The sequence below is a fragment of the Suncus etruscus genome, chromosome 15 (genome assembly GCF_024139225.1).
Source record: "Suncus etruscus isolate mSunEtr1 chromosome 15, mSunEtr1.pri.cur, whole genome shotgun sequence".
Classification (NCBI taxonomy): Eukaryota; Metazoa; Chordata; class Mammalia; order Eulipotyphla; family Soricidae; genus Suncus; species Suncus etruscus.
Window position 1 is genome coordinate 29,283,874 of NC_064862.1, and position 26,133 is coordinate 29,310,006.

Genomic DNA, 26,133 nt, shown 5'->3' on the forward strand with positions numbered 1-26,133 from the left:
CAGCCCTGCCCACATTCTAGTAGACACGGGTGCTCTTTGGAGACCACCAGGTCAACAGTGGCAGAACCAGGATGGGCCTGCCTTTCTGTGGCAGTGCCAGCTGAACAGGGGGAAGAAGGGCCTTGCATCTTTCTCAGTTCGCTGGCCAGGGCCTGCCTGGAGAGCATTTGCCCCACCAGACCTTACCCTCCCCCTGCCCCATGGAAGAGACATGTGGGTATTGCACAGGCACCTAATAGGCAGACGGACTCTGAGGCACCCTTGCTACCTGCAGGTTTCATGCTCATCGGCAGCGACGTCAAGCTGAACAGCCCCTCGTCACTCATAGGCCAGTCCCTGGCAGAGATCCTCCAACACCCAGAACGTGCGAGAGATGCCCTGCGTGTGCTGCTGCACCTGGTGAGTGGATGGGCAGGTGGAAGGGTGGAGGGTGTGGAGTGCAGGGCCCAGCCAGGTACATCTGCTTTCCTGCACTGCCAGAGCCTGGAGCAGTGGCCGGCAGCCTTTACACTCTGATTTCCTTTCCCTGGGCACCTTCCCTCCCTGCAAGAAACTGAACCAGGACCTCATTCGTGGTCCACACACTGGGCCCCCCACGGGGATCTGCTGACTCCCCTCAGTCTCGGGTGGTCCCTGAGCAATGCTGCCCCTCCCTACCTCCCCTCCAAGGTGGAGAAATCATTGCAGCGTATCCAGAATGGACAGCGCAATGCCATGTACACATCACAGCAGAGCGTGGAGAACAAAGTGGGAGGCATCCCGGGCTGGCAGGCCCTGCTCACTGCTGTAGGCTTCAGGCTCGACCCTCCCACCAGTGGCCTGCCCGCAGCCGTCTTCTTCCCAACCTCTGACCCTGGCGAGCGGCTGCAACAGTGCAGCAGCACTCTCCAGTCCCTGCTGGGTGAGTAGGGGACCCTCTGGTCTCTGCTGGGTGAGTGGGGGACAGGGTGATTGGGGGACCCATCAGTCCCTGTTGGGGTAACCCTCTCTTCTCTCTGTGGTTCAGGTCTGCCCAACCCTGCCCTCCAGGCCCTCTGCAAGCTCATCACCGCCTCAGAGACAGGCGAGCAGCTCATTAGCCGGGTGAGTGCCAGAGCTGGCCCGGGGGTGGGCATTCTTGGAGAGAAATGGTTTGGCCCCAAACAGGAACCTGCAAATGACTCAGGCAAAAGAAAGAGTGAGGTCTAGAAGGGATAGAGCTGAGATCTTTGGGCAGCAGGTCCCACACTTTGAGGGGTCAGTAGAGAGGTGAGTCTCCGCAGTCCCAGCCACTTCCACACCTTTCCTCTCAGGGCCCCCTTCCCTACCACCACATCCACCAGCTTTCTCCCTACAGAGCCATCATCTCATGTCAGTAGGTGAAGGGCCCAGCCCAGAGACTGGCCCCAGATGTCCCGAAGGTTCCCCTGGCTGAGGGTAAACAGAAACACTCAGCCGCTGTATGGTTTGCCATCTGTGGAAAATAGGACGGAGATTTCTCCAAAGGCTCAACACGGAATTACTGCATGACTCACAAGTTCCACTCTTATGAGTCCAAAGACCATGCACATACCAAAAAACCCCGATTTGAGAAGATACAGTCACTGCTATGTTCATTGCAACCCTGCATCCAATAAGAGATTTGGAAAACACAAGCCCTGTCAACAGATGAGCAGATACAGAAGTCCTGGTCTGTCCACATAATGTGCTACCCAGCTCTTGGGAAAGACAGAACCTTCCCCCCTTGTCATGGATGGCAGACGTGGGACAGGAGTGGGCCACACTCAGGTCAGCCGGAAGAATGATGTAGCAGCTGACCTGGTTTATGTGGGATATAGAGAAACAAAGCAAGGACAGAGACAGTGGCCACTCTTAGACTCTGACCACAGAATTGAGGTTCCAGGGTGAGCATTGGGACCCACTGGGCTATCCCACTGTGGAGGAAGGTGGGTAGTGAGGAGGTTGGGATGGCAACTTACATGCCCCTCAAACATGTAAACATCATGTTCTAACAAATTGATAAAAATCATCTGGAGGGGCCAGAGCAATAGTGCAGCAAATATGGCATTTGCCTTGCACATAGTCATCCTGGGTTTAATTCCTGCCATCCCATATGGTCCCCTGAGCATCACAAGGAGTGATTCCTGAGTGCACAGCCAGGAGGAACCCCTGAGCATTGCTGGTGTCCCCCCACCCCCAAAAAAACAAACAAAAGTTCACTTCAGAAAATAAATAAAGCAAGAATGTGAAAAAGAGGACCAACAATTCTGTGATGCAGAACCAGTCACCCTGATGCCAGCAGCAAGCATGAACCCCAGCGACAGGCAGCCTCTAACTCATGAGAAGAGGGGACTGGGCCTGAGTCACAGGAGGCCTTCCCCAGCTGGACAGGACAGGCTGGGACCAGTTCTGGTGAGCAGGGCAGTGCTGTGTGGGCATCTTCAAGTGGGAAGAGTGAGACAAGCCAACATGTGCATGAACTTGAAGCTCACAGTAGGTTCCACTTGAAGCGGAGACATTCCCACGCGACATTCCACTGCATCTAGAACTAAGGTGTAGAAATTAGGGTCTCGCCAGGAGCTTCCCCACTCCAGCCCAGTCTGGGCCGTCTCCTACAGTGGATTGGGAACACAGCCTCTGTGCACTGCCTTCCTGCACAATTCCTAAGAGTTTTCATCTGCTCATTGGACAGATCAAGACAGACACTTCTCTGAAGAGAGCTGGAAAGGGTGAGAAGCCAGATGCAGTAAGGAAAAAGCTGGGATTAGACTAGAGACTGCAGGGAGAAGGGAGAAGGGGCCAGAAAGTGGCTGCTCCTTCCTGGCTTTGACAGGGACACTGCATCAGACATACCGCCATGTTCCTGGACAGTATCTTGAGAGTCACCGTGGAACCATGGCCTTTGGGTCACAGTGACCGGTACTTGCCTCCTGCGGCATCCTGGGCCTGTTCCACTCCTTTCCTGCCAGAGCAGGGAAGTTGCCTGGCTGCCTGGCCATGCACGCGGCTGCCCCTGCCCCCTGCATTTCCCTGCGTCCCTGCCTGCCTCTCACTCCGCTCCCCTCCCTGACGTGGGCCTGGCGTGGCACTTCCTAAAGCAGCGATCAGCTCATGTTGCAAAAGGACCTGTGCTTGAGTCTAAACTCTCTTCTCTCTTTCTCTCTCTCTCTCTCTGTCTCTTTCTTGTCCTTATAATCTGCTGGCCGAAGGCTGTTAAAAATATGGTTGGAATGGTGAGTACTATTTTAAATTGCAGCTCTTGTCAGGTGAGCCCCTTCGCACGAGCACTCGCTGAGCTTCAGGTCCCCACCCTACTGCCTGGTGCCACCTACACTACTTATGCCAACACACACACTGGGCTGGGACAACCAGTGCTGGGCTGGCAGCTCCAAGGCTTGGACCCTCCTCTGCCCTGGCCCCCCTTACCCTCTCCAGCCTGATGTCTTCTTCACTAGGCCTTACCACTTCCTTGGGAACAGCAGGGACAGGACTGACCGACCTGAGATTTCATTGTGCGCCCCCTAGAAAGTTCCCAAGTAACATGCATTTACAGACTCGCAAGAAATAGGAATAGCACAATCCTGGTGTAGGATCCAGGGAACTTTTTTGGGGTGCAAAGGCTTCTGACTACGGCTCTGGTTTCAGCTTAGTCCTTTCCCCGAGATCATGGCTGCTGGGGCCTGTGGGTATTTCTAGATGGAGAGCCAGGCAGAGTGAACAGGTGCAGCTGAGCTGAGGGTGACAGAAGGCAGAAAAGATGTTGCTCATCTGCCCTCTGACCCCTAATTTCTTCAGCTCTGGGTTGCCACCCATATGAGGAATCATGTAGTTTTTATTTTATTTATTTATTTATTTATTTATTTATTTGGTTTTTCGGGACACACCCATTTGATGCTCAGGGGTTGCTCCTGGCTAAGTGCTCAGAAATTGCCCCTGGCTTGAGGGGATCATATGGGATGCCGGGGTATCAAACCGCGGTCCTTCCTTGGCTAGCGCTTGCAAGGCAGGCACCTTACCTGTAGTGCCACCTCGCCGGCCCCCATGTAGTTTTTAAAATGTTGTTTAAAATAAGTTACACCCCTGTAACCGGAGTGATAGCTCATTGGGTAGGGTGTTTGCCTTGAACGCAGCCAACCTGGGTTCAATCCCGACATCCCATTTGATCCCCGAGCCTACCAGGAGTGATTTCTGAGCACAGAGCCAGAAGCAATCCCTGAGTACTGCCAGGTGTGGCCCCAAAAACTAACTAACTAACTAACTAAATAAATAAATTTACAATTTACTGTCGGTACAGACCTGCTCTATATACAAAGCCCCATGCTATATATCTGAGGTGGAGGGAGATAGATGCAAAAATCCTTGAACAAAATGTCCTTGTAAGTGGGAAAGGTCTGAGACACCCCCTCTTCTAGTTCTTGAGCCCCTCTACTTCAAGATGGGAGAAATAAGGCTGGAAACAGACTCCCTGACTAGGGCCAGCCCATGACCTATATGTGTTTTCCCCTCCATTATCTTTAGGGAGGGTGGGGGTGGCTGCACACCTAGCATTGCTCAGAGACTACTCCTGGCTCTGTATTCGAGTGACCCTGTGATATCAAGGATCAGACTGGGGTATCCCGCTGCAGCACATCGAGTCATCACTCAGTCCTCTGGAGCTCGCTCTCCTAGGGTGTCCAAGAGGAACCCCAGAATGAGAGAACCCCAGGAAGGCACTACAGCAAGAACTTCAAATGCAGCACACATAGCTGACAGTCATTAGCAATGACAGTGGCGGGTGACAGAGGCGTCACAGGGGTGGACAGAGGCCCGAGGTGGGTGGGGAAGGAGGCTCTGAGACAGCGCGAGGCCTCACGCTGCCCTCTTGCTCAGCTTCACCAGGTGCTGGTCCAGCTGCAGGCCGGAGAGAAGGAGCAGGACTTGGTGGCGGCTCCCATCCAGGTGTCCATCAGCGTGCAGCTGTGGCGGCTCCCAGGCTGCCACGAGTTCCTGGCGGCTCTTGGTAGGTGCACAGGGTATCAGATTTGGCATCCTGGCTTTTCTCCTGTGTTGCTAAGCCTAGTGTTAGTGTTCTTCAGTGGATTATCTTAAACAAGCTACTGGAAGATTCTGGTGTTTCACAAACTACCCAGGTGGGCCTCCAGATCTGCCCCTTTGTGAATTGCAATTTGGCAGGCCCTGACCTCTCTTTCATAGTCATTATTTTTGTTTTGTTTTGTTTTGTTTTGGGGCCACACCTGTTTGATGCTCGAGGTTACTCCTGGCTAAGCGCTCAGAAATTGCCCCTGGCTTGGGGGGACCATATGGGATGCGGGGTGGATCGAACCGCAGTCCTTCCTTGGCTAGCGTTTGCAAGGCAGACACCTTACCTCTAGCGCCACCTCACCGGCCCCTCATAGTCATTATTTTAATGTTGTTTCTGGACCACACTCTGGCAGTGCTCTGGTGACTTTCTTGGCTCTATGCTCTGGAATGAGCCTGGAGGTGCTTGGGGACCCTGTTTGGTGACGGGATTCAAACCAGGATTGGCCATATGCAAGGCAAATGCCTTCGCTGCAGTGCTGTGTTCCTGGGCTCACCCTTCTGTGGAGGGTCAAAATTCGGATGGGAAGAGGACATAGAAACGATGGTTTCACTCTTGTTTGCTAGCATTGGCTGCCAGACTGTTGGGGAGAGAATTGCCATGGAGACAGACCTTCCTTGGCACCCCTGGCACCCAAAGCTATACGCATAGGGTCCCTGGGCAATCAGGACACTCTTTTCTGCCACTCGGGACCTGGTCAAGGCAGCTCCTGCACAACTGGCATGCCCCAGGAGGCTGTGAACACCTGTCCTCCAGGCCTGCCCAAGTCCCTGGGAGGTTTCCTTGGGAGTCATCTTTACCTGGAGTGGCTACTTTTTTTGGCTTTTTTAATTGCTGGGATCCAGATCTCAGGAAATGCTCCTGACACTAGCAGGATCAGAGGGCAAAAGTCTTGTCCTTCAGGGATTTCAGTCTGTGAAATTTCAGTCTGTCGGGAGGCAATGATGACTCAGCCTAGGGGAGCCTCAACCTAGGGGAGCCTGGCAGAAAACGATAGCAGCACCATGGACGAGCCATCAGCATTCTGGATAGCTGCTGGAGGCCTGTGGGTGTTTCTAGATGGAGAGCCAGGCAGAGTGATCAGGTGTAGCAGAGCTGAGGGTGACATGGGGCAGGGTCTGGGAGAGGCCTTTGGCTTTCATTCTGGGAATGGGGGGGAGGGGAGTCTTGAAAGGATACCATGGTCCCATTCCTTGTCTCAGAGCCTACACCTTTTTCTAATCCACTTTTGGGATGATCTTTCCCAGCTGCCTCTCAACTTCAGAATTACCCCCATTTGGGTTATTGCTTTGTTTTGTGGGGGAGCCACACTGCAATGCTCAGGGTCAGCTCCCACATTGGTGCTTATGGATAACTCGCTGGGGAGCTCAGGGGACCCATTCAGTGCCAAGGCTAGAACTCGGGCCTCTGAACACAAAGCATGGGCTCCAGTCCATTAAATTTTCTCTCCAGCCCCTCATTTGATTTTATAGACATGGGAAGTGGGGGAGAGGCTCACAGATTCCCCAAGAACTGAATTACCTGTGACTAGGGACTGGCATCCTTGATGATGTGGAAATTTTGTATATATGGTCAGATGGAAACTCCTTGAGTGTAAATTGAAGTCAGTGTAGTCAGTCATGAATGGAAACAGGACAAAGGCCAGGCCTATACCAGTGTGACTTTCATTCCTCAGGTAGATAGGCCTCCAAAACCTTTCTTGACAACGAACATGCTCTTCCTCACAGGCACACAGGCTCCCTGGTTTGGGGGTGCTGAAGTCCAGCCCTTCACCAGTCTGAGGGACAGTGAACTGCCTAGGTCATAGCATCTGACTCTAGACCTGAGTGCTGTGTCAACAGCTCATTAGCTCTTTGTTGTGCTGCTCTTCATCTCATTAGAACCTTTAGGCTGCCTCCCTGGGCAGAGCAGGCAAAGTCCCAACTGGGAAAGGAGCCTCTCAGCGGTGGAGAGTCTCACAGCACCGCTGACCCCCGAAGCCCTATCCACAGTCATGTTTTCCCCTGGCCAGACCTAGAGTAGACTCAGTGCTGAAGGGGAGGCTAGTTTCTGTCCTCGACAGTCTCCTTTACCATGTTGACACCAACACTGCTAATTGTGTTCAACAAATCACCTTTGAGTGTGAGCCACTCAAGGGGCATCAACATGTAAATGTGTAGGACAACTGGAGAAAAAAAAAGTGGGGCTAGAGAGATAGCATGGATGTAGGGCATTTGCCTTGCATGCAGAGGGATGATGGTTCGAATCCCAGCATCCTATATGGTCCCCCAAGCCTGCCAGGAGCAATTTCTGAGCATAGAGCCAGGAGTAACCCTGAGCACTGCCGGGTGTGACCCCAAAACAAACAAAAAAAAAAGTGAAGAGGCCGTAGTGATAGTACCTCTCAGAAGGGCAATTGCCTTGCATGAGGCTGACCCAGGTTTGATCCCCGACATCCATATGGTCCCGTGAATCCCTTAAACCCTAAACACCGGTTAAGGCATTTGCCTTGCATACAGAAGGTGGTGGTTTGAATCCCGGCATCCCATATGGTCCCCCGAGCCTGCCAGGAGCAATTTCTGAGCGTAAAGCCAGGAGTAACCCCTGAGCGATGCTGGGTATGACCCAAAAACTAAAGAAAAAGAAATCTTGGGACCAGAGAGATAGCATGGAGGTAAGGCATTTGCCTTCATGCAGAAGGATGGTGGTTCAAATCCTGGCATCCCATATGGTTCCCCGTGCTTGCCAGGGGCGATTTCTGAGCACAGAGCCAGGAGTAACCCCTGAGCACTGCTGGGTATGATCCAAAAACCAAAAAAGAAACCAACAACAACAAAAAAAACCCTAAACACCACCAGGTGTGGCCCTAAATCAAAACCAGAAAAGACCAAAAGGTAAATAAGCCCTACTAAGTGCTGAGAACAGGGCTAGGGGATAGGAAAGCTGATGCCTGGACAGAGGAGAGCCTGTCTGAGAGAATAGGTCTGGGCAGTGCCTGTCCCCTGGACTGCCACTGGAGCTCCAGGAGATGGTATCAGGAGGTTCTTAGGGATAACAGACTATCTCAAAGGCATCAGCATCCATTTCCTTTGACCCTCCAGGTTTTGACCTCTGTGAGGTGGGGCAGGAGGAAGTAATACTGAAAACTGGGAAACAGGCCAACCGTCGAACCATGCACTTCGCACTCCAGTCGCTGCTCGCCCTGTTCGGTAAGAGCCTCTGCATTGGCCACTCAGCACGGTGCCCTGGGAGTAGGGAACTGGCCCACTTCACACCTGCCTGCATCCAGAGAGATGGGAAAATGTGGAGGAACATTTTAGTGTGTCTGGGAGAGGAGATCTTCAAGTCACAGTCACTGTTACAGCAGGAACCCAAACTGCTTGCTCTCATTGAGGGAGCCGGTCCCAATCCAGGTCAGGTGTGAAACAAGATGGCACCAAACACACTGAAGAACCGAAGTGCTGAGCAAGGGGTGGGAAGTGAGGGGGGCAGCAGAGCAGATGGATGGCAAGATGTGCCGACCTTGCTGTGGGTATGTGGGCAGAGCTGGGTGTTGACTGAAGTGTGAGACAAAATCCTGATTCAGAAGGTGGGTGAATGAGTCAGCAGGAAGGAGAGGGCCAAAGGCGACCCCATTTTTTGGCGAGCCGCAGTCAGAATGACCCTTCAGATTCTTGCTAAGACCCTGAATGTGGCAAAGAGAAAAGGTTTGAAGTCCTTTATGGACACTTTAATTTTGGGTGGGGGGGCGTCACACCCAGTAGCACTCAGGGGTTCCTTCTGGCTCTATGCTCAGAAATCGCTCCTGGCAGGCTCAGGGGACCATATGGGATGCCAGGATTCAAACCACCATCCTTCTGCATGAAAGGCAAATGCCTTACCTCAATGCTATCTCTCCGGCCCCACTTATGGACACTTTCAGCTTAGAAATATCCACTAGGCTGTTGGACAGGCTAGTCTGGGCCTGGACTCAGCTGGTCAAGTCTCAGAGAAGTGTGTTGTGTGCTGGGGGACATTTCAGAAGCCACAACAAGTACCTGGGGGGAGCAAGGAAGGTCAGGTAGTAGAGGAGATAGACTTGGCAGGGCAGCCCAGATTGGGGTACAAGAACGGGGTGAAGGAAGGAAAGGTGAAGGAGTGAAGGTTAAGTTTAAGAGAGAAGTACTTCAGAGAAGAAAACCAAAGAGTTAGAATGAGGGCTGGCTGAAAATGAGCTGTGACTGGGCCTTTAGCAGAGGGACCTTACACACTGTTGTCCAGTGCTGGGCCCTGTTGAAACAGGTGGCCCATGTAGGCCCCCTGATTTAGGCAGCAGAGTGGCACTCTGAGTGTGGGGTGAGGGATACTGCATACTTAGCTGTGGACACTCCAGGCTGGTTTTGTTCCTGTGCAACTAGTCCACTGCTTGTTTCCCAGGATTCTGAGTTGAATTTAGGCTGTGTGCGTGCATGTTGTTAGCTCTTGGACGACCAGAAATATCCAAACCGCACCACCACCACTCACCACTACGAAGGCCTCTAACCTCTAACCGCTCACCCTTTGGGGCCTTCCCTTTTTCTCCCAGATTCCACCGAGCTGCCCAAACGCCTCAGCCTGGACAGCTCCTCCTCCCTGGAGTCCCTGGCGTCAGCCCAGTCGGTGTCCAACGCCTTGCCCTTGGGGTACCAGCATCCCCCCTTCTCCCCGACTGGCGCCGACAGCATAGCCTCAGATGCCATCTCCGTGTACAGCCTGAGCTCCATTGCCTCTTCCATGAGCTTCATCTCCAAGCCGGAGGGGGCATCATCGTCATCTGAAGCCGGTGGCCCGTCCAGGGGTCGGCAAGACTATGACCACCGGGTGGCCAAGGGCGCTTACCCGCAGCGGGCCACCCTGCCACGCTGCCAGCCATCCCCGCAGACACGAGTGGCCCTGGGCGGCGGGGGCAGTGGCAAGGACGACGAGGAGTACGAAGGCTTCTCCATCATTAGCACCGAGCCCCTGGCGGCCTACCCGGAGAGCCGGGCAGCAGGAGCAGCAGTGGCGGCAGCTACGAAGCGCATCTCCCCGGATGCAGGCCCTCGAGTGCATGTGTCGGTGAGTTCCAAGGGCAGCGTGAGCACCCCCAACTCTCCGGTGAAGATGATGACCCTGATCCCCAGCCCCAACTCGCCCTTCCAGAAGGTGGGCAAACTGGCCAGCTCAGACACAGGAGAGTCGGATCAGTCGAGCACAGAGACCGACAGCACCGTGAAGTCACAGGAGGATGGAGGAGGAGCAGGAGGAGGCCAGCTGGACCCGCAGGAGCTGGCACAGAAGATCCTGGAGGAGACGCAGAGCCACCTGCTAGCAGTAGAGCGGCTGCAGCGGGGAAGTGGCAGCAGTGGCAACCCCGAGGGAAGCCCGTGCATGCCCCCAGCAGCCGCTGCTGTCTTCAGAGCGTCCGAAACCAGCGCTTTCAGCAGGCCAGGTGCACCTGCGTCCACCCCGTCCAAGCCCAGGCCCCCGGCCCGGAGCTCGTCCCTCCCCAAAGTTGGCCCGTCCTCGGGCTCCAGCAGCCCAGCCACGTCCGAAGCATCCTTGCACAGAGGTGGCCCGAGTCCCTCTGGCTCGCTGGCATCGGTGGGCTCTGAGCAGCCCCTCTTCAAGCTCAAGTACCCCAGTTCCCCCTACAGTGCCCACATTGCCAAGTCGCCCCGCCATGTGTCCCCCAGCAGCTCGGGCCACCATTCGCCGGTGGGCAGCAGTGCCCCCTCGCCCGCGCTGTCTTACTCATCGTCGGCTGGCTCTTCACGCTCCAGCCCCGCCGACGCGCCCACCCTGGACAAGCTGAAGCTGGCAGCCATCGACGAGAAGGTGCAGGCCGTGCACAACCTCAAGATGTTTTGGCAGAGCGGCCCTGCACCGCCAGCGCCTGCCAGGCCCGTGCGCGGGCCCCCTGGGACCATGACCTCTCGCAGGGATGTACTCAGCCTCCTCAATCTGTCCCCACGCCATAAGAAGGAGGACAGCAGCGGTGGGGACAGGCTGGAGCTGCGCGAGCTGTCCACGGCGCTGCCCTCCAGAGGGGACGTGCCAGCCAATGGTCACTGGCGTGCACAGAGCCCCGCGCAGGCTGCTCGGCCCCTGCCCACTGCGGCCACCTCTGCCCCGCGTCCCCTGCGGCTGCCCGCAGGGAACGGATACAAGTTTCTGTCCGCAGGTCGCTTCTTCCCATCCTCCAAATGCTAGAGCAGCTTCAGGCACACACGGAGGGAGGGTGCAGACCCCCCACTGCCAGGCCACTGGAAAGGGGCACTCACTGTGCAGGAGGAAGGTGGGTGGGGGCACATGCACACGTATGCACACACTTACACTCAGTGATTGGCCGAAAAACCAGGACTCCTGTGGGGACTGTGTGTGAGGCCCACGGATTTGTTCTTCACACTTCACCAAATGTTTACCTTTGACCTCCCGGGCTTCTCATCTTCAACACGATTCTGCCAGAGGACATTTTTTTTATACATATACACACAGACAGACACACAAACGTGGTCATGGTTCTGGGGTGGGGATGGGAGAGGAAAGGGAGCACATATTTTGCTAAGAGGTATATATGTAATACCTTTTCTACACAGAAAAACAAACCACTTTTTTTTTTTCTTAAAAAGGCTTCAGGTGCTGTTTGGAGATGGGATTCTCCACGTTGAATTTTTCTCTACGTTGAATTCCACATGCAAATCATTACATTCACCAAATACAGAATAAAGTGGTGTTTTTTTTTAATACCAATGATTTGTAATTAAATTCTAGCGATTTGGGATCCGCGACATTGAGACATCGCAGGAACAATGCAATAATTCACTTCCTTGAGACCGAGCTTCCATCCCGAACAGTGCTCTGCCGAGCTCTCCAAAACATCCGTTGGGTGCCACTATCCACCAAACTTGAATTTTTTAAACAAAATTTATGTACCGTCTTATCCAGGCATTTTAGAACTATGCAATTGTGATTTGAAATGCAACTTTGTGCTTTTAAAACATTACAGACATTTTTGTACGTGGAGAAACCACTTGGTTTTATTATCAACAGTACTTTGCATTTATAGCTCTTATTTTTTAAAAGCTCAAAAGGATTTTTTAAAATGTCAAATTTTGAATAGTCATCAATAAGTATTCAGTTCTTTGGGTGGGGGGGCTGAAAGTTTTTAGTTTCCTTATCAGCAAAAAAAAAAAACAAAAACAAGAAAAAGAAATAAAAATAAGTCATCCTATGCATGGCAAACTAGATTAATTCAGAAACTAGCCTTCCAGCTCCTACTCCCATCATTCGCTGCTTCATTCTATTCTTCTACTCTCCCAACTCTTGGCCTCTCCACCCACTTCTGTCTAAAAGGTGTTGTCAGAGTTCCCTTAGTCCTGCCATCTGAAGGACAAGCTCCTCCCAGCAGAGAAGAATTTGCTGGGAAGAATTTCTGAGCCAGAGAAACAGTGGGTTGTTCTGGGAATATATATCTGGATTATTGCCAGATGGGGACAAAAATGTCCCTGAAAATATCCCACGAAAGAAAGATGGACTTTTCCTGCAGCTATGGCAACACACCGAGTAATTTTAGCCCACTTGGATGAGGCGAGAGAACAGAGGGTCACTGTTCATTTATTTTAAATACTAAGAATCACATTAGTATTCAATCTCCTTGGAGAACGTAAGCCCCTCCAATGATTCAAGTTAAAAATCTGACCTTCCTGACTGGAAGGACGTCTTTCTCCCACCAAGGTGAGTTAGGATAACCCCAGCTCAGACTGAACAGGAGGGTCTGGTGGGGGGGACGTTAACATTAAGAGCCCCAGGGAGAGAACTTTGAATCTAGATGGATTCAGGGTTTATCATCACTCACCAACTGCCCCTTGTCCCCCACCACCACCCACACACCTATTTCTACAGTGCTCGCGATGTTCTCCAAACATTAACACAGACAGCAAGACTGTCCCACTGACACCAACACTGGAAAACACCAAGAAGCAACTATGAGGCTGAGTTCATGTCCAGAGGGAACAAAATAAATATTAATAAAAGTAAATCAACTCTCCAACACTGTGCATTTAGATAGCAAAATCAGGTCCTCGAGAACAATGAAAAAATGAGCCTCAAGGTCCATTTCAGTATCTCTGTGTCGTTAGGCTGTTCTGTTCTCCGTCTTCCCAAGTGCCAAAGAGCTCTGGAGGAGAATTCGAGGGTCCAACTCCCTTTGAGAAGATGGGAGGAGGCCTTTAGCTCACTCCAGCACCTGTGTGCCACTAGACAGCTGTCCACGGTGACCTGACCAGCCAGAGGGCTCATGGACCCTCACCTGGCTTTAGTTCTGTGTGCATCATAATTACAAGTTTCATTGAAAAGTCTGATGGTGGCATATGTGATTTTTTTTTGGAGGTATAAGCTTCAAAGAAGAGATAACCAAGCTGATGAAAGAATGGGCCAACTAAAATATCACTGGAGAATCAGTGTCATTTAAGTTTGCTGTCAATCTTGGTGCTTTCTAAAATATGGCTATAAAAGGGCCAGAGTGATAGCACAGTGGGTATGATGTTTATTTTGCATGTGGCTGACCCAGGATCTATCCCTGGCATTCCATATGATCTCCCAAACCTGCCAGGAGTAATTTCTGAGTGCAGAGCCATGAGTAACCCTGAGCACCACTGGGAGTGACCTGAAAATTATTAAAAAATATAAAATCAAAGTGGGTTTATCGGGCAACTAAAGAAAATCATAAAACTTAGATGACATCACTCAAATTTCTTTGCCTAGATCAAGGCTGGACAACTATATCCACACCAACATGAATCTGGCTTTGTATAGCTAAGAATGGGTCTTGTTTAAGTAGTCACATAATATAATATAGTCTTGACCTTGTCTAGATCCATAAGGCCCAAAAATCTCTTAACACATGATGTTTTACAAAGTTTTTCTTTTTGGTTTTTGGATCACACCCAGTAATACTCGGAGGTTACTCCTAGCTCTGTACTCAGGAATTACTCCTAGCAGTACATAGGGGGACCATATGAGATGCTGGGATCTGCCTCATGCAAGCAAAATGCCTTACCTGCTAATGCTCTAGTCCCATGTTTTAAAATGTTTTCTGCCTCCTAATATAGGTGACAGAATTCAGAATAATGTTTTGTATCTGCCATCTAGGGAAACTTCATGTCACTGTATGGATTGACTTAGATGAAAACTTGAGCCACATAGACAAAAGTTACAGCCCCCACCTGTCTCTGTCCAACATAGAAATTGTCAATGGACGTGAGTAAATTTTACAAACAGGGCCAGAGAGATAGTATCCAGGTTCAGACGCTTGTCATACATGTGGCCAAGACCTGTTCCACCCACACAACACATATAGTCCCCTGAACACAGTCAGGTGTGGTCTAATACCCCCTCCAATTTACAAACATTTTTTTCCTCACAATATACAGATATCATGGGATAGATTTCTTTTTCAGCTCAGAAAACAACTATGCCCTATGCAAATACATTTATGCCAGCAAAAAACTCTAGAAAGAATAGTAATGTTCACAAAGCAAGGCAGGAAATAAACTCTCACTCTCTCTCTCTCTCTCTCTCTCTCTCTCTCTCTCTCTCTCTCTCTCTCCCCCCCCCCCATCTCACCCACAAACTCCACTGCTTCACTAATTCCATCTAAGTCAAACACCAAGACAAAATTAGCTACTAAAATAGACATTTTGATCTATTTGATCCAGGTAGTCACTGCCACCCCAATTTTCAAGATTCCTGGTCCACACTGAGTCTTGCTGGGTCTTGGGGGAAGAAGACAGTGGCCCACAGGCTGTCCTCCCCTACTCTCCTCTAGTTTATTGTACCCGCCTGTCCTGCCACTTTTGCCGGGAGGAAAACTGACACTGTCTTTGTTTAGGCTGGAAAAAATAAATAAATAAATAAATAAATAAACAAACGACACCAGGCAGAAAAGTGAAAACTGTATCATTTTGAGCACCTATTTCGTTGTTTTATTTAAGATGATTGTATATGTGGTTTGTGAGTCGGGACCTTGTGATGCCAGAGCCTGCCAAGATGTTCCATGTGAGGACGCCCCCACCTCGATCCTTCCCCTTGCGGCTCTCATGCTCCCCCCCCCCCCGTATGCAGTGTTAGCCAGCTTTAGCCTCCACAGACTCTTTTTGTAAATTACAATTTCCAGATGGCATTAAACTTTTTATATTATGAAATTTACCCTGTAAAAAGAACTTCATATTTTTATTGAGATTGCTAAGGCACTTGGCCTTCCTTTGTGATTTCAGTGTCTATTAAAGCATGGATTCCATCAGTTTTAAGTGGTGTATTTGTATCATTTTCTACCCGTGTTCCCTACTTTATACGTTTCTCTACACTACATTGAGGGCAGTTATTTCCTTCTGTGGTTTTATCCACATAAATGCCCTGGAGCCTCCATTCCTGCAGAAGGTTGCATGAAAAAGCAAGCACAGGGAGGGGTCAGAGGGCACAGAGATAGTACCGTAGGTAGGGCACTTGCCTTGCATGAGGCTGACCCCGGCTCAATCCCTGGCTTCCCATATGGTCCCCTGAGCCCCACCAGGAATACAGAGCCAGAAACAAACCCTGAGAACCTCTGGAGGAAGGAAAAAAGAAAGGAAAGAGGGAGGGAGGGACAGGAGAGAAGAAATGAAGGTAAGAAGGAAGGGAGGGGCCCGGAGAGATAGCACAGCGGCTTTTGCCTTGCAAGCAGCTGATCCAGGACCAAAGGTGGTTGGTTCGAATCCCGGTGTCCCATATGGTCCCCCGTGCCTGCCAGGAGCTATTTCTGAGCAGACAGCCAGGAGTAACCCCTGAGCACCGCCGGGTGTGGCCCAAAAACAACAACAACAAAAAAAAAAAACAAAAAAAAAAAAGAAGGAAGGGAGGGAGGGAGGAGGAAAGAGGAAAGGAATAAGAGGAGGGAAGAAAGGAAGGAAGGGAGGGAGAGAGGCAGGAAGGGAAAATACATGGTAGGCTGAAGCCCAGGTTTGCTTCTGAGTTTCTGGGGTCCTAGTTAGAAGATTAGAAAACTCCATAGTTGAGGCCGGAGCATTAGCACAGTGGTAGGGCATTTGCCTTGCACGCATCCAACCCTGGACGGACCCCAGCTTGATTCCTGGCATCCTATATGGTCCCCTGAGCCTGCCAGGAGCAATTTCTGAGCACAGAGCCAGGAGTAACTCCTGGGCACTGCTGAGTGTGGCCCAAAAAACAAAAAATAACAACAAAAAAATCCCTCCATGGTTATGTAAGTATTGAAACAAAAATTAAAATAAATCTTCCCATACCTAAAGAAACTTTCAAAGGAAATATCAGAAAAGAGAAACATGTAAATGATGAAGAAACATAAAAATATTGAACATAAGTTCAGAGTGATGGTGCAAGCAGTAAGGCAGCTGCCTTGCCTGCACTAGCCTAGGACGGACTGCAGTTCAATCCCCCGGCATCCTACATGGTCCCCCAAAGCCAGGAGCGATTTCTGATACCTAGCCAGGAGTAATCCCTGAGCATCACTGGGTGTGGCCCAAAACAAATTAAAAAAATAGTGAACACAGAATTTGGTAACCATAACTAAGCTGAAACAATATTGACTGTGTGAAAGAGAAATGGCACAACTCTGCAGTTATGAACAATAGAAATACAAGAATGCGGGGCCAGAGAGATAGCATGGAGGTAAGGCATTTGCCTTGCATGCAGGAGGTCAGTGGTTCGAATCCCAGCATCCCATATGGTCGCCTGAGCCTGCCAGGAGCAATTTCTGAGCAAAGAGCCAGAAAGGAATAACCCCTGAGCACTGCCAAGTATGACCCAAAAAAACAAAAAAGAAAAAAGAAAAAAAGAAATACAAGAATGCTTAAAATAAGAGCATAGACATGTGATAAGTTGTTTGGGAAGAGAAGAGTAGGAGCCAGAGTGATAGTACAGTGGGCAGGACAATTATCTTTCATGCAGTTAATCTGCATTCAATCCTCAGCATCCTTAAGTACCCCTGAGCAGGTCAGGAGTGATTCCTGAGTGCAGAACCCAGAGTAAGCCCTGAGCACTTCTGGGTACCAAAAATAATTAAAAAAAAAAGAGTAGAATATTTTTAGAATAAGTTAAGCATGTAGAATCACAAAGAAATTGAGGGTTATATTTTCAAACTAATCAGTGGAGAAAAAATAAATTAAGCTGTAGCAGTGTCACAAGTGGTAGAGCGTCTTCCTTGCACGCACTAACATAGGACAGACCGAGGTTCGACCACGGCTCGACCCCTGAGCATCACCGGATGTGGCCCAAAAACCAAAATAAATAAATAAATAAATAAATAAATAAATAAATAAATAAATAAATAAATAAATGAGAATATACAAATAAAATAAAACATTTCTTTTTTGGGGGGGGTTGGGTCACACCCAGCAGCGCTCAAGAGTTACTCCTGGCTCTACGCTCAGAAATCGCTCCTGGCAGGCTCGGGAAAACCATATGGGATGCCGGGATTCAAACCACTGTCCTTCTGCATTCAAGGCAAACGCCTAACTTCCATGCTATCTCTCCGGTCCCAAAATAAAACATTTCTAAAAGAAAATATATATAACAGTGGCAAAGCACATGCTTTGCTTGTATGAGACCATAGTTTTGATCCCTGTTAGCAAAACAAAATCCTATAAGCTATTTGAGTGGAGAGAAAAGAAACTACCAAAGCAAAGGGACATTTTTTTTTCCTTTTGGTTTTTGGGCCACACCTGGCAGTGCTCAGGGGTTAATCCTGGCTCCTTGTTCCCAAAGAGGGATATTTTAATAGTTGATATATGAAAGGATCAGCAAAACAGCTATTAGAGGCACTAAGAACAAAGATCAACTGTCTTATGTTTAAAAGGTTAGCAGAAAGACAAATTTTAAATTTGTGTGGAGTTATCCAGATAGCTTCAAAATTCCTCATGTCAAAAATGGGAGAACCACTGATTTAGAAAATCATAAATTCAAAGGGGGAAATTTTTCTCTCTTCTCTGAATGACTGAGAAAGCAGACAGAAATGTCAAAGCACATGTGAGTCAGATAATTGAGCAAATGAATTTATAAAGTGTAGATTGATCCCCGTCTCCCAGAGTGGATCTGTATTATTCATAAGCAATATAAAATAAGTCATGAAAATAGGGTCATGTGTACAGACAGGGTCACATAACAAGAATGAGACACAGAACAAATATGAAGTAATCAGGCACATTGCCACACCTAAGGCAGAAATAACATAACTCAGTTTAGACATAAATAACAGAAGGTAAATAAAAATTACCAAGATCTTAGCTATTTTAAGGTGTATGAAACCGCTAAAAACCATTGAAGAGGGGCCGGCGAGGTGGCGCTAGAGGTAAGGTGTCTGCCTTGCAAGCGCTAGCCAAGGAAGGACCGTGGTTCGATCCCCCAGTGTCTGATATGGTCCCCCCAAGCCAGGGCCTATTTCTGAGCGCTTAGCCAGGAGTAACCCCTGAGCATCGAACGGGTGTGGCCCCCCAAAAAAGAACAAACCATTGAAGAATTTTTAATATAAAAAGCTCTCCAAAATATCACAATGAAATGAATAGACACCTACCAAGCCTCGCTGGAAGGTTCTGTGGTTCTAGCAGCATTAATGAGATATTAAAAGGTATATCTTATTCATGCTATTCAACAAGTTTTCACAGTGGACTACAATCTTTTTTGACCTTATAAAGTAAATTGTTCACTGCTGCTGACATGCTACTTGTAAGAACTATATACATTTTATGATAGAGATTAGAATGAAAGAGTAGTGGACAAGACAATAGCTCAATTTTATGTTTTTATGCCGGAGCCTAATACTTTTAAAAGGAACTCTTATCCACTGCTGGTGGGAATGCTGTCTAGTTCAACCTTTATGGAAAGCGACATGGAGATTCCTCCAAAAACTGGAAATCGAGCTCCCATACGATCCAGCTATACCACTCCTAGGAATATACCCTAGGAACACAAAAATACAATATAAAAATCCCTTCTTTACACCTATATTCATTGCAGCACTATTTAGCATAGCAAGACTCTGGAAACAACCAAGATGCCCTTCAACAGACGAATGGCTAAAGAAACTGTGGTACATATATACAATGGAATATTATGCAGCTGTCAGGAAAGATGAAGTCATGAAATTTTCCTATACATGGATGTATATGGAATTTATTATGCTGAGTGAAATAAGTCAGAGGGAGAGAAAGACACAGAATAGTCTCACTCATCTATGGATTTTAAGAAAAATGAAAGACATTCTTGCAATAATAATTTTTAGACACAAAAGAGAGAAGGGCTGGAAGTTACAGCTTGCCTCATGAAGCTCACCACAAACAGGGATGAGTTTAGTTAAAGAAATAACTACATTTTGAATTACTCTAATAATGAGAATGTATGAGGGAAATAGAAAGCCTGTCTAGAGTACAGGCGGAGGTTGGGTGGGGAGGAGTGAGATTTGGGACATTGGTGATGGGAATGTTGCACAAACACGATCATGTATGTAATGAAGGTGTTTAAATAAAAATTTTTTTTGGTTTTTTGGGTTACATCCGGCATCGCTCAGGGGTTACTCCTGGCTCTACACTCAGAAATCGCTCCTGGCAGGCTCTGGGGACAATATGGGACTCCGGGATTTGAACCGATGACCTTCTGAATGAAAGGCAAATTCCTTACCCTCCATGTTATCTCTCCGGCCCTTGTTTAAATAAAATTAAAAAAATTCTAAAATAAAAAAATCTAAAATAGAGAATATGTATAGTTTACAAAAGAAAATGAGGGGCTGGAGTGTTAGCACAGTGGTAGGGTATTTTCCTTGCCTGCGGCTGACCTAGGATGGATCTGGGTTCGATCCCTGGTGTCCCATATGGTGCCCCAAGTCAGGAGCAATTTCTGAGCACATAGCCAGGAGTAACCTCTGAGCATCACCAGGTGTGACCCCAAAATTTAAATAAATAAGTATAAATAAATAAATAAATAAATAAAAAGAAAATGAGGGAACGTGGGGTTGAAATGATAGATAGCCCAGTGGGTAGGCATTTGCCTTGCACACAGCCTACATGGGTTCGATCCCTAGCATCCCATATTGTTCCCCCTGAGCCTGCCAGGAAAGATTTCTGAGTGCAGAGTCAGGAGTAACCCCTGAACACAGCCAGGTGTGACCCAAAAACATAAATAAATAAACAAAGGAATAGAGAAATAGCCCCATGGCCAGAGTCCCATGCTTTGCAAGTTCTGGGTTCAAAGCCTGGCTCCACCTGGTTCCCCAAGCAGAGAGCTGAAAATAACCCAGGAGCACTGCCAAATCTGAACTGAGAAAGAAAGCAAGAGAGACAGAGCAAGAGAAAGAGAAAAAACTAAAATTTCATGAAAGACAGTAGAATGCTGTTCAGTAGAAGTTTATTTTTATCTTTCTGTTTTTCATTTTGCTAGCTTGTTTTGGAGTCATGCCCAGCAGTGCTCGAGTTTATTCAGGTGTCACTCCTGGCACCGCCAGATCTGACCCTGGAGGCCCTGAGCAGTGCTGCGTCTAACCAGCACTGCCTCCCCAGGCCCAGAATTGAACCATGTGGCCAAGTATGCTGGATATCATTGCTCTCCCAAGCTCGACTTGGGAAGTGCTCCCAGCAAAAGGAAAAGAAAATTAGAGGAGCATTTCATTGACTCTAGCCATAAACATTCTACACAAAATACTTGTCATAAAATCCCTGTATTTTTAAAACCAGAGAAACAAAGTCTGTAAGTGGGTCTACTTGTTCCTTGCTTGGGAAGGATCAGTCTTGGCTAAGGAGCATACAGACGGTACCTCTGAGGGGTTGGAACTCTGGTCCTGAGATAGCAACCAGAAACACATTCACATGTGGGAAAATAAAAAAAAAAAAGAGCTGTACACAGGACACTGAGGAGAACAGTATTACCCAGAAAAGTAGAGAGGCTGAATTTTCTGGGTTACAGTATAATTAGATAAGAAGCCAATACTTCAGGCCGGAGAGATAGCATGGAGGTGGGGCGTTTGCCTTGCATGCCGAAGAATGGTGGTTCGAATCCCAGCATCCCATATTGTCTCCAGAACCTGCCAGGAGAGATTTCTGAGCGTAGAGCCAGGAGTAACCCCTGAGCACTGGTGGGTGTACCCCCCCAAAAAAAAGCCAATACTTCAAAGAACAATAAAATGTGTGTGTTAACATAAACGAAGTCTTTAGCAGTTCCACTATATAAGGCACCATGTCAGAAATTTACTTTGCTAAGACTGTTAAATTAGAAATTTTCTGAGCCAGAGCCATAGCACAGTGGGTAGGGTGTTTACCTTAGCATGCTGCTGACCCAGGTTCGATCCCCTGCATCCCATATGGTTCACTGAGCCTTCCAGGAGTGATTTATGAGCTCATGGCCAGTAGTAACCCCTGAACACAGCTGGATGTGGCCCAAAAATAAAAAAAAATTTTTTTTAATGCTGGAATGATAGAATAGCAGGTAGGGTGTTTGTCTTGCACACGGTGGACCTGCGTTCAATCTCTGGGATCCCATATGGTCCCCTGAACACTGCCAGGAGTGATTCCTAAGTGCAGAGCCAGGGGTAACCTCTGAGAGCTGCTAGTGTGGCACTCCTCAAAAATGTACCAACAAAGGAGAGAAAATAGAATTAAAAAAAGGGGGGGGGGGAAACGAAAAAGAAAAAAAGAAGAAAAATATACCACAAAAAAAAAAAAATAAGCAAATATCCCCCTTCCCCCAAAGGCAAGAACAAGGAGGATTGCTTTTAGCTAGTCAGTTATTTATTTTATTTTCTGTTTTGGTATAACACCTAGTAGTTCAGGGCTTATTCCTGGCTCTGTCCTAAGGTGTTACTCCTGACAGTGCTCAGGAGACCATCTGGGTACTAAGAATTGAGCTGAGGCCAAGTCAAGAGCCTTTATTCTCCTATACTATCCTTACTCTAAGAGTAAGGATACTAAGAGAGTCCTATATCCTTACTCTAAGACTAAGATACTAAGAGTATCCTATACTCTTAATCCTGCCTCTTTTTTTTCTTTTTTTTTTCTTTTTTTTTTTTAGTTTTTTTTTGGGTCACATCTGGCAATGCTCAGGGGTTACCCCTGGCTCTACGTTTAGAAATCACTCCTGGCAGACTCAGGGAACCACATGGGATGCCGGGGTTCGAACCATTGTCCTTCTGTATGCAAGGCAAATGCCCTACCTCCTGCCATCTCTCTGGCCCCGCTATGTAGCTTTTAACCTCAGATTTTCTGGAACGGGTCTGCAGTGTGGTGTCTTTCTCAACTTAAAGCATTTCTTCAACTTTTCCAATGAGTATGCATGCTTGCAGCCTCTAATAATACTAAATAATGGCGAACAGCAGGGAACTGACAGCTAATGCTGCATCCACCCAGCAAATGGAGCAGGAACATCTGGATCCAAATATATTAAAGGGACATGTTGGCATTAAAGAAACATTTTGCCTCTCAAATGAATTTGCATCCAATCGCTTGATATTTATTAAAGTTGTGGCAATTGTGCATTTAGGCTGCAGGGAACAATAATAGTCTTAAATATACAAATATTCTAATACATTTATATTAAATAAAAAGTTTTCAAATTCTGGAACAACATTAACTCCAAGCAGCAGAACTCAAAGTTTACTCGTGACATTAATTGGGATTGGTAAGTGAATATATTTACTTGATATGTTTGGCAGCCTATTATCAGGAGTGGACTTCTTTTTTATTTATTTATTTATTTTTCTCCACATACCGAGTTTTCTGAAGCATAAACCATTTTATTTTGGAACCAAAATGCAAAAGCCAAACAAAACTGAGATGTCACTAAGGAAAAATAAGGGCAATTCTTGAATTTGCTTTCAAAAATCACTTCACAGCTACTTGCTCACACTTTGTTGTGATAAAGCAAACACAGTTGATAAAAATAAATATGTAGGACATGTGAACAGTATTGCAAGGAGGGTAAATGAGAGGAGAGGCCCTCATTTGATGAGCTGCCTTCTCTCCTGTTCCCTGCGTCCCAGCCTCGCCTGAGGAGGACCCAGGACTGGGCCCAGTCCCCAGAAACCAAATAACGCCCTAAGAGAGTGTCATTCTACACTTCACACTCTGCCCGCTGGCAGCTGTGGAGGCCAGAGTAGGGCAAAAGCGGCAAGGTCGGCCAATGGAGGGAAGATCACAATGAAAGGAAACAGACAGTCTCACAGTCCAGTCTCTTCTCTCCTGAGTTCAACCTGGGATATCTATTTTTGTTATTGTTGTTTTGGGTTTTGGGGCCACACTCCATACTTGGTGGTGCTCAGGAATTATTCCTGGTGGTGTTCAGGAAACTATATGGGGTACCAAGAATGAAACTCAAGTTGGCTGGGTTGGCTGAATGCAAAGCAAATATGCCCTACCTGCTTATACTATTGCTCTGGGCTCCCAATCCAAAATATCTTGAAGAGAACAGGTTTTTGTAGCATGGAGCTTAAGGGGAACCCCCAAAAAAGTAATCATGTAATCTGAGATTGGGGGCAGTGGAGGTCAGTTGGGGCCACATTGGAGGCCAGAGTCATGAAAGTATAAAAACAAAAACCCAGAGTGAGCTGAGATATTTGGCAACAGTAAAAGAAAAGACTCTAAGTCACAGGCCGGAGCAATGGTGCAAGTGGTAAGGCATCTGCCTTGTGCTCATTAGCCTAGGACGGACCACAGTTTGATCCCCCAGTGCCTCATATGATTCCCCAAGCCAGAAGCGATTTCTGAGTGCATAGCCAAAAGTAACTCCTGAGTCACTGGGTGTGACCCAAAAGTAAAAACAAAACAAAACAAAACAAAACAAAAACTCTTCTACAGAGCACAGGAAGGTCAGTGTCTGGCCACTCTCCAGCATCCCATTCACAGCACCCATATGGTCCCTTGAGTCTGCCAGGAATGATGGTTGAGTGTAGAGCCAGGAGTAAGCACATCAATAGATGTGATTCCCCCCAAAATTTCCAAAAGTATATATACAAGTTAATGTTTTCGTGTTCTGGTGATCAATGTAAAGAAATGGAATTGTGGGGGCCTGAGCGATAGCACAGCAAGTAGTGTTTCTGCCTTGCATTTGACCAATCCAGGCTTGATCCCTGACATCTCATATGGGTCCCTGAGCCTGCCAGGAGTAATTTCTGAGCACAGAGCCAGGAGAAACCTCTAAGTGCCACTGGTAGAATTTGTACTGGAAGAATAAAGAAAGGTTAGTTTGGCTTAGTGCTCAGAGAGGCCATAAGGTGAGAAGGCACTGACTCCATGACTCTCTCCTGATTGGCTTGGTTTATTAATTCTTTTTTTTTTAATTTATTAATTCTTTGCAACCTGCTTCAGACCTATCTGCCTGGTGTTGGAAATACAGCATGTGGGCGATTTCACAACGTGGAGATATATTTTACAACTGGCACCTGAACAGGGACCCAAGGGCCCAAGAAGACCCCAACGATGATGAGTGATTTGACCCTCTGGTGGATAATTACCATCACAGCTTCCTTCAGCTGGACTGAGTGTGCAGTGCTCGTCACTGGAACATATGTGCACATGGCCCATGTTCTGAATGGCTTCATGTTGCTCCGCTGCCCCACCACCCATGACAGCAGAGGTTCCCTCTGAAGGAGCAGATGCAGGCAGTGCATAGCCAGGAGTAACCCCTGAGTGTCACTGGGTGTGGCCCAAAAAAGTAAAAAAAAAAAAATATGATCTTCTGTTAATTGTTTATGACTGAAACCCAACTACAATCATACTTATAATCATGGTGCTTAAATAAAAATTTTTATATATTAAAATAAATTTTAGGGGCTGGCAAGGTGGCGCTAGAGGTAAGGTGTCTGCCTTGCAAGCGCTAGCCAAGGAAGGACCACAGTTCAATCCCCCGGCGTCTCATATGGTCCCCCCAAGCCAGGGGCAATTTCTGAGCGCTTAGCCAGGAGTAACCCCTGAGCATCAAACGGGTGTGGCCCGAAAAAACAAAAAAAAAAACAAAAACCTTTTTTTTTTTTTAAAAAAAGTCAGTCTGGTTTTGGTGTGCAGAGAGACCAGGAGGTAAGAAGCAAACTGGCTCCATGATTCATTCCTAACTGGCTTGGTTTATTAATTCTTTGCAGCTACCCTTCCTTCTTCAGACCCATCTGCCTGAAAGTGGAAATGTAGTGTGTGAGGTAATTTTACACATGGAAATTACCCCCTGAGCATTGTAGGGTATACACACACACACACACACACACACACACACACACACACACACACACACACACACACACACACCAAAAAAGGAATGAAATGGAGTTGAAGGGCTAGAGAGATAGTAAAGCAGGTAAGGCACCTGCCTTGCATGTGAAGAACCAAGGTTCAATTCCAAGCAACCCATAATATGGTTCCCTAGAACTGCTCAGAGTGATTCTGAGCACAGAGCCAAGAGTAAACATTGAGCACTAACAGGTGTAGCCCCCAAAGAAAAAAATGAAAAAATGGAGTTTCTAGATAATATGGATGCTCTACTTTTTTTTTTTTTGGTTTTTGGGTCACACCTGGCATCTCTCAGGGGTTACTCCTGGCTCTAAGCTCAGAAATCGCCCCTGGCAGGCACGGAGGACCATATGGGATGCCAGGATTCAAACCACCGTCCTTCTGCATGGAAAGCAAATGCCTTACCTCCATGCTATATTGCCAGCCACCAGGATGCTCTACTTTTAATCTTTTTTTTTTTTTTTTTGCTACACCCAGAGGAACTCAGGAGTTACTCCTAGTTCTGTGCTCAGAAATCACTCCTGGCAGGCTTGGGGGACCATATGGGATGCCGGGAATAGAACTGGGTCAGCCATGTGCAATAAAAAAACAAATACTCGCCCGGAGAGATAGCACAGCGGCGTTTGCCTTGCAAGCAGCCGATCCAGGACCAAAGGTGGTTGGTTCGAATCCCGGTGTCCCATATGGTTCCCCCCCCCCCCATGCTTGCCAGGAGCTATTTCTGAGCAGAGAGCCAGGAGTAACCCCTGAGCAACACTGGGTGTGGCCCAAAAACCAAAAAAAAAAAAAAAAAAAAAGAAAAGAAAGTTTTGGGCCCGGAGAGATAGC

The 26,133-nt window shown here is 47.9% G+C and overlaps 1 protein-coding gene across 1 annotated transcript in view; it reads left to right on the top strand.

Annotated features, from left to right (window-relative positions):
- TTC28 (tetratricopeptide repeat domain 28) overlaps window positions 1-11,511 on the top strand; it is a 385,385-nt gene extending 373,874 nt beyond the window's left edge. The window contains exons 17-23 of the mRNA XM_049788080.1: window positions 275-399; window positions 670-901; window positions 1,007-1,083; window positions 3,189-3,212; window positions 4,849-4,978; window positions 8,140-8,247; window positions 9,603-11,511. Of these exons, the coding sequence (XP_049644037.1) occupies window positions 275-399; window positions 670-901; window positions 1,007-1,083; window positions 3,189-3,212; window positions 4,849-4,978; window positions 8,140-8,247; window positions 9,603-11,248 (2,342 nt within the window). The 3' untranslated portion in view covers window positions 11,249-11,511. The remainder of the gene's footprint in view (window positions 1-274; window positions 400-669; window positions 902-1,006; window positions 1,084-3,188; window positions 3,213-4,848; window positions 4,979-8,139; window positions 8,248-9,602) is intronic.
- Window positions 11,512-26,133: the final 14,622 nt, after the last annotated feature.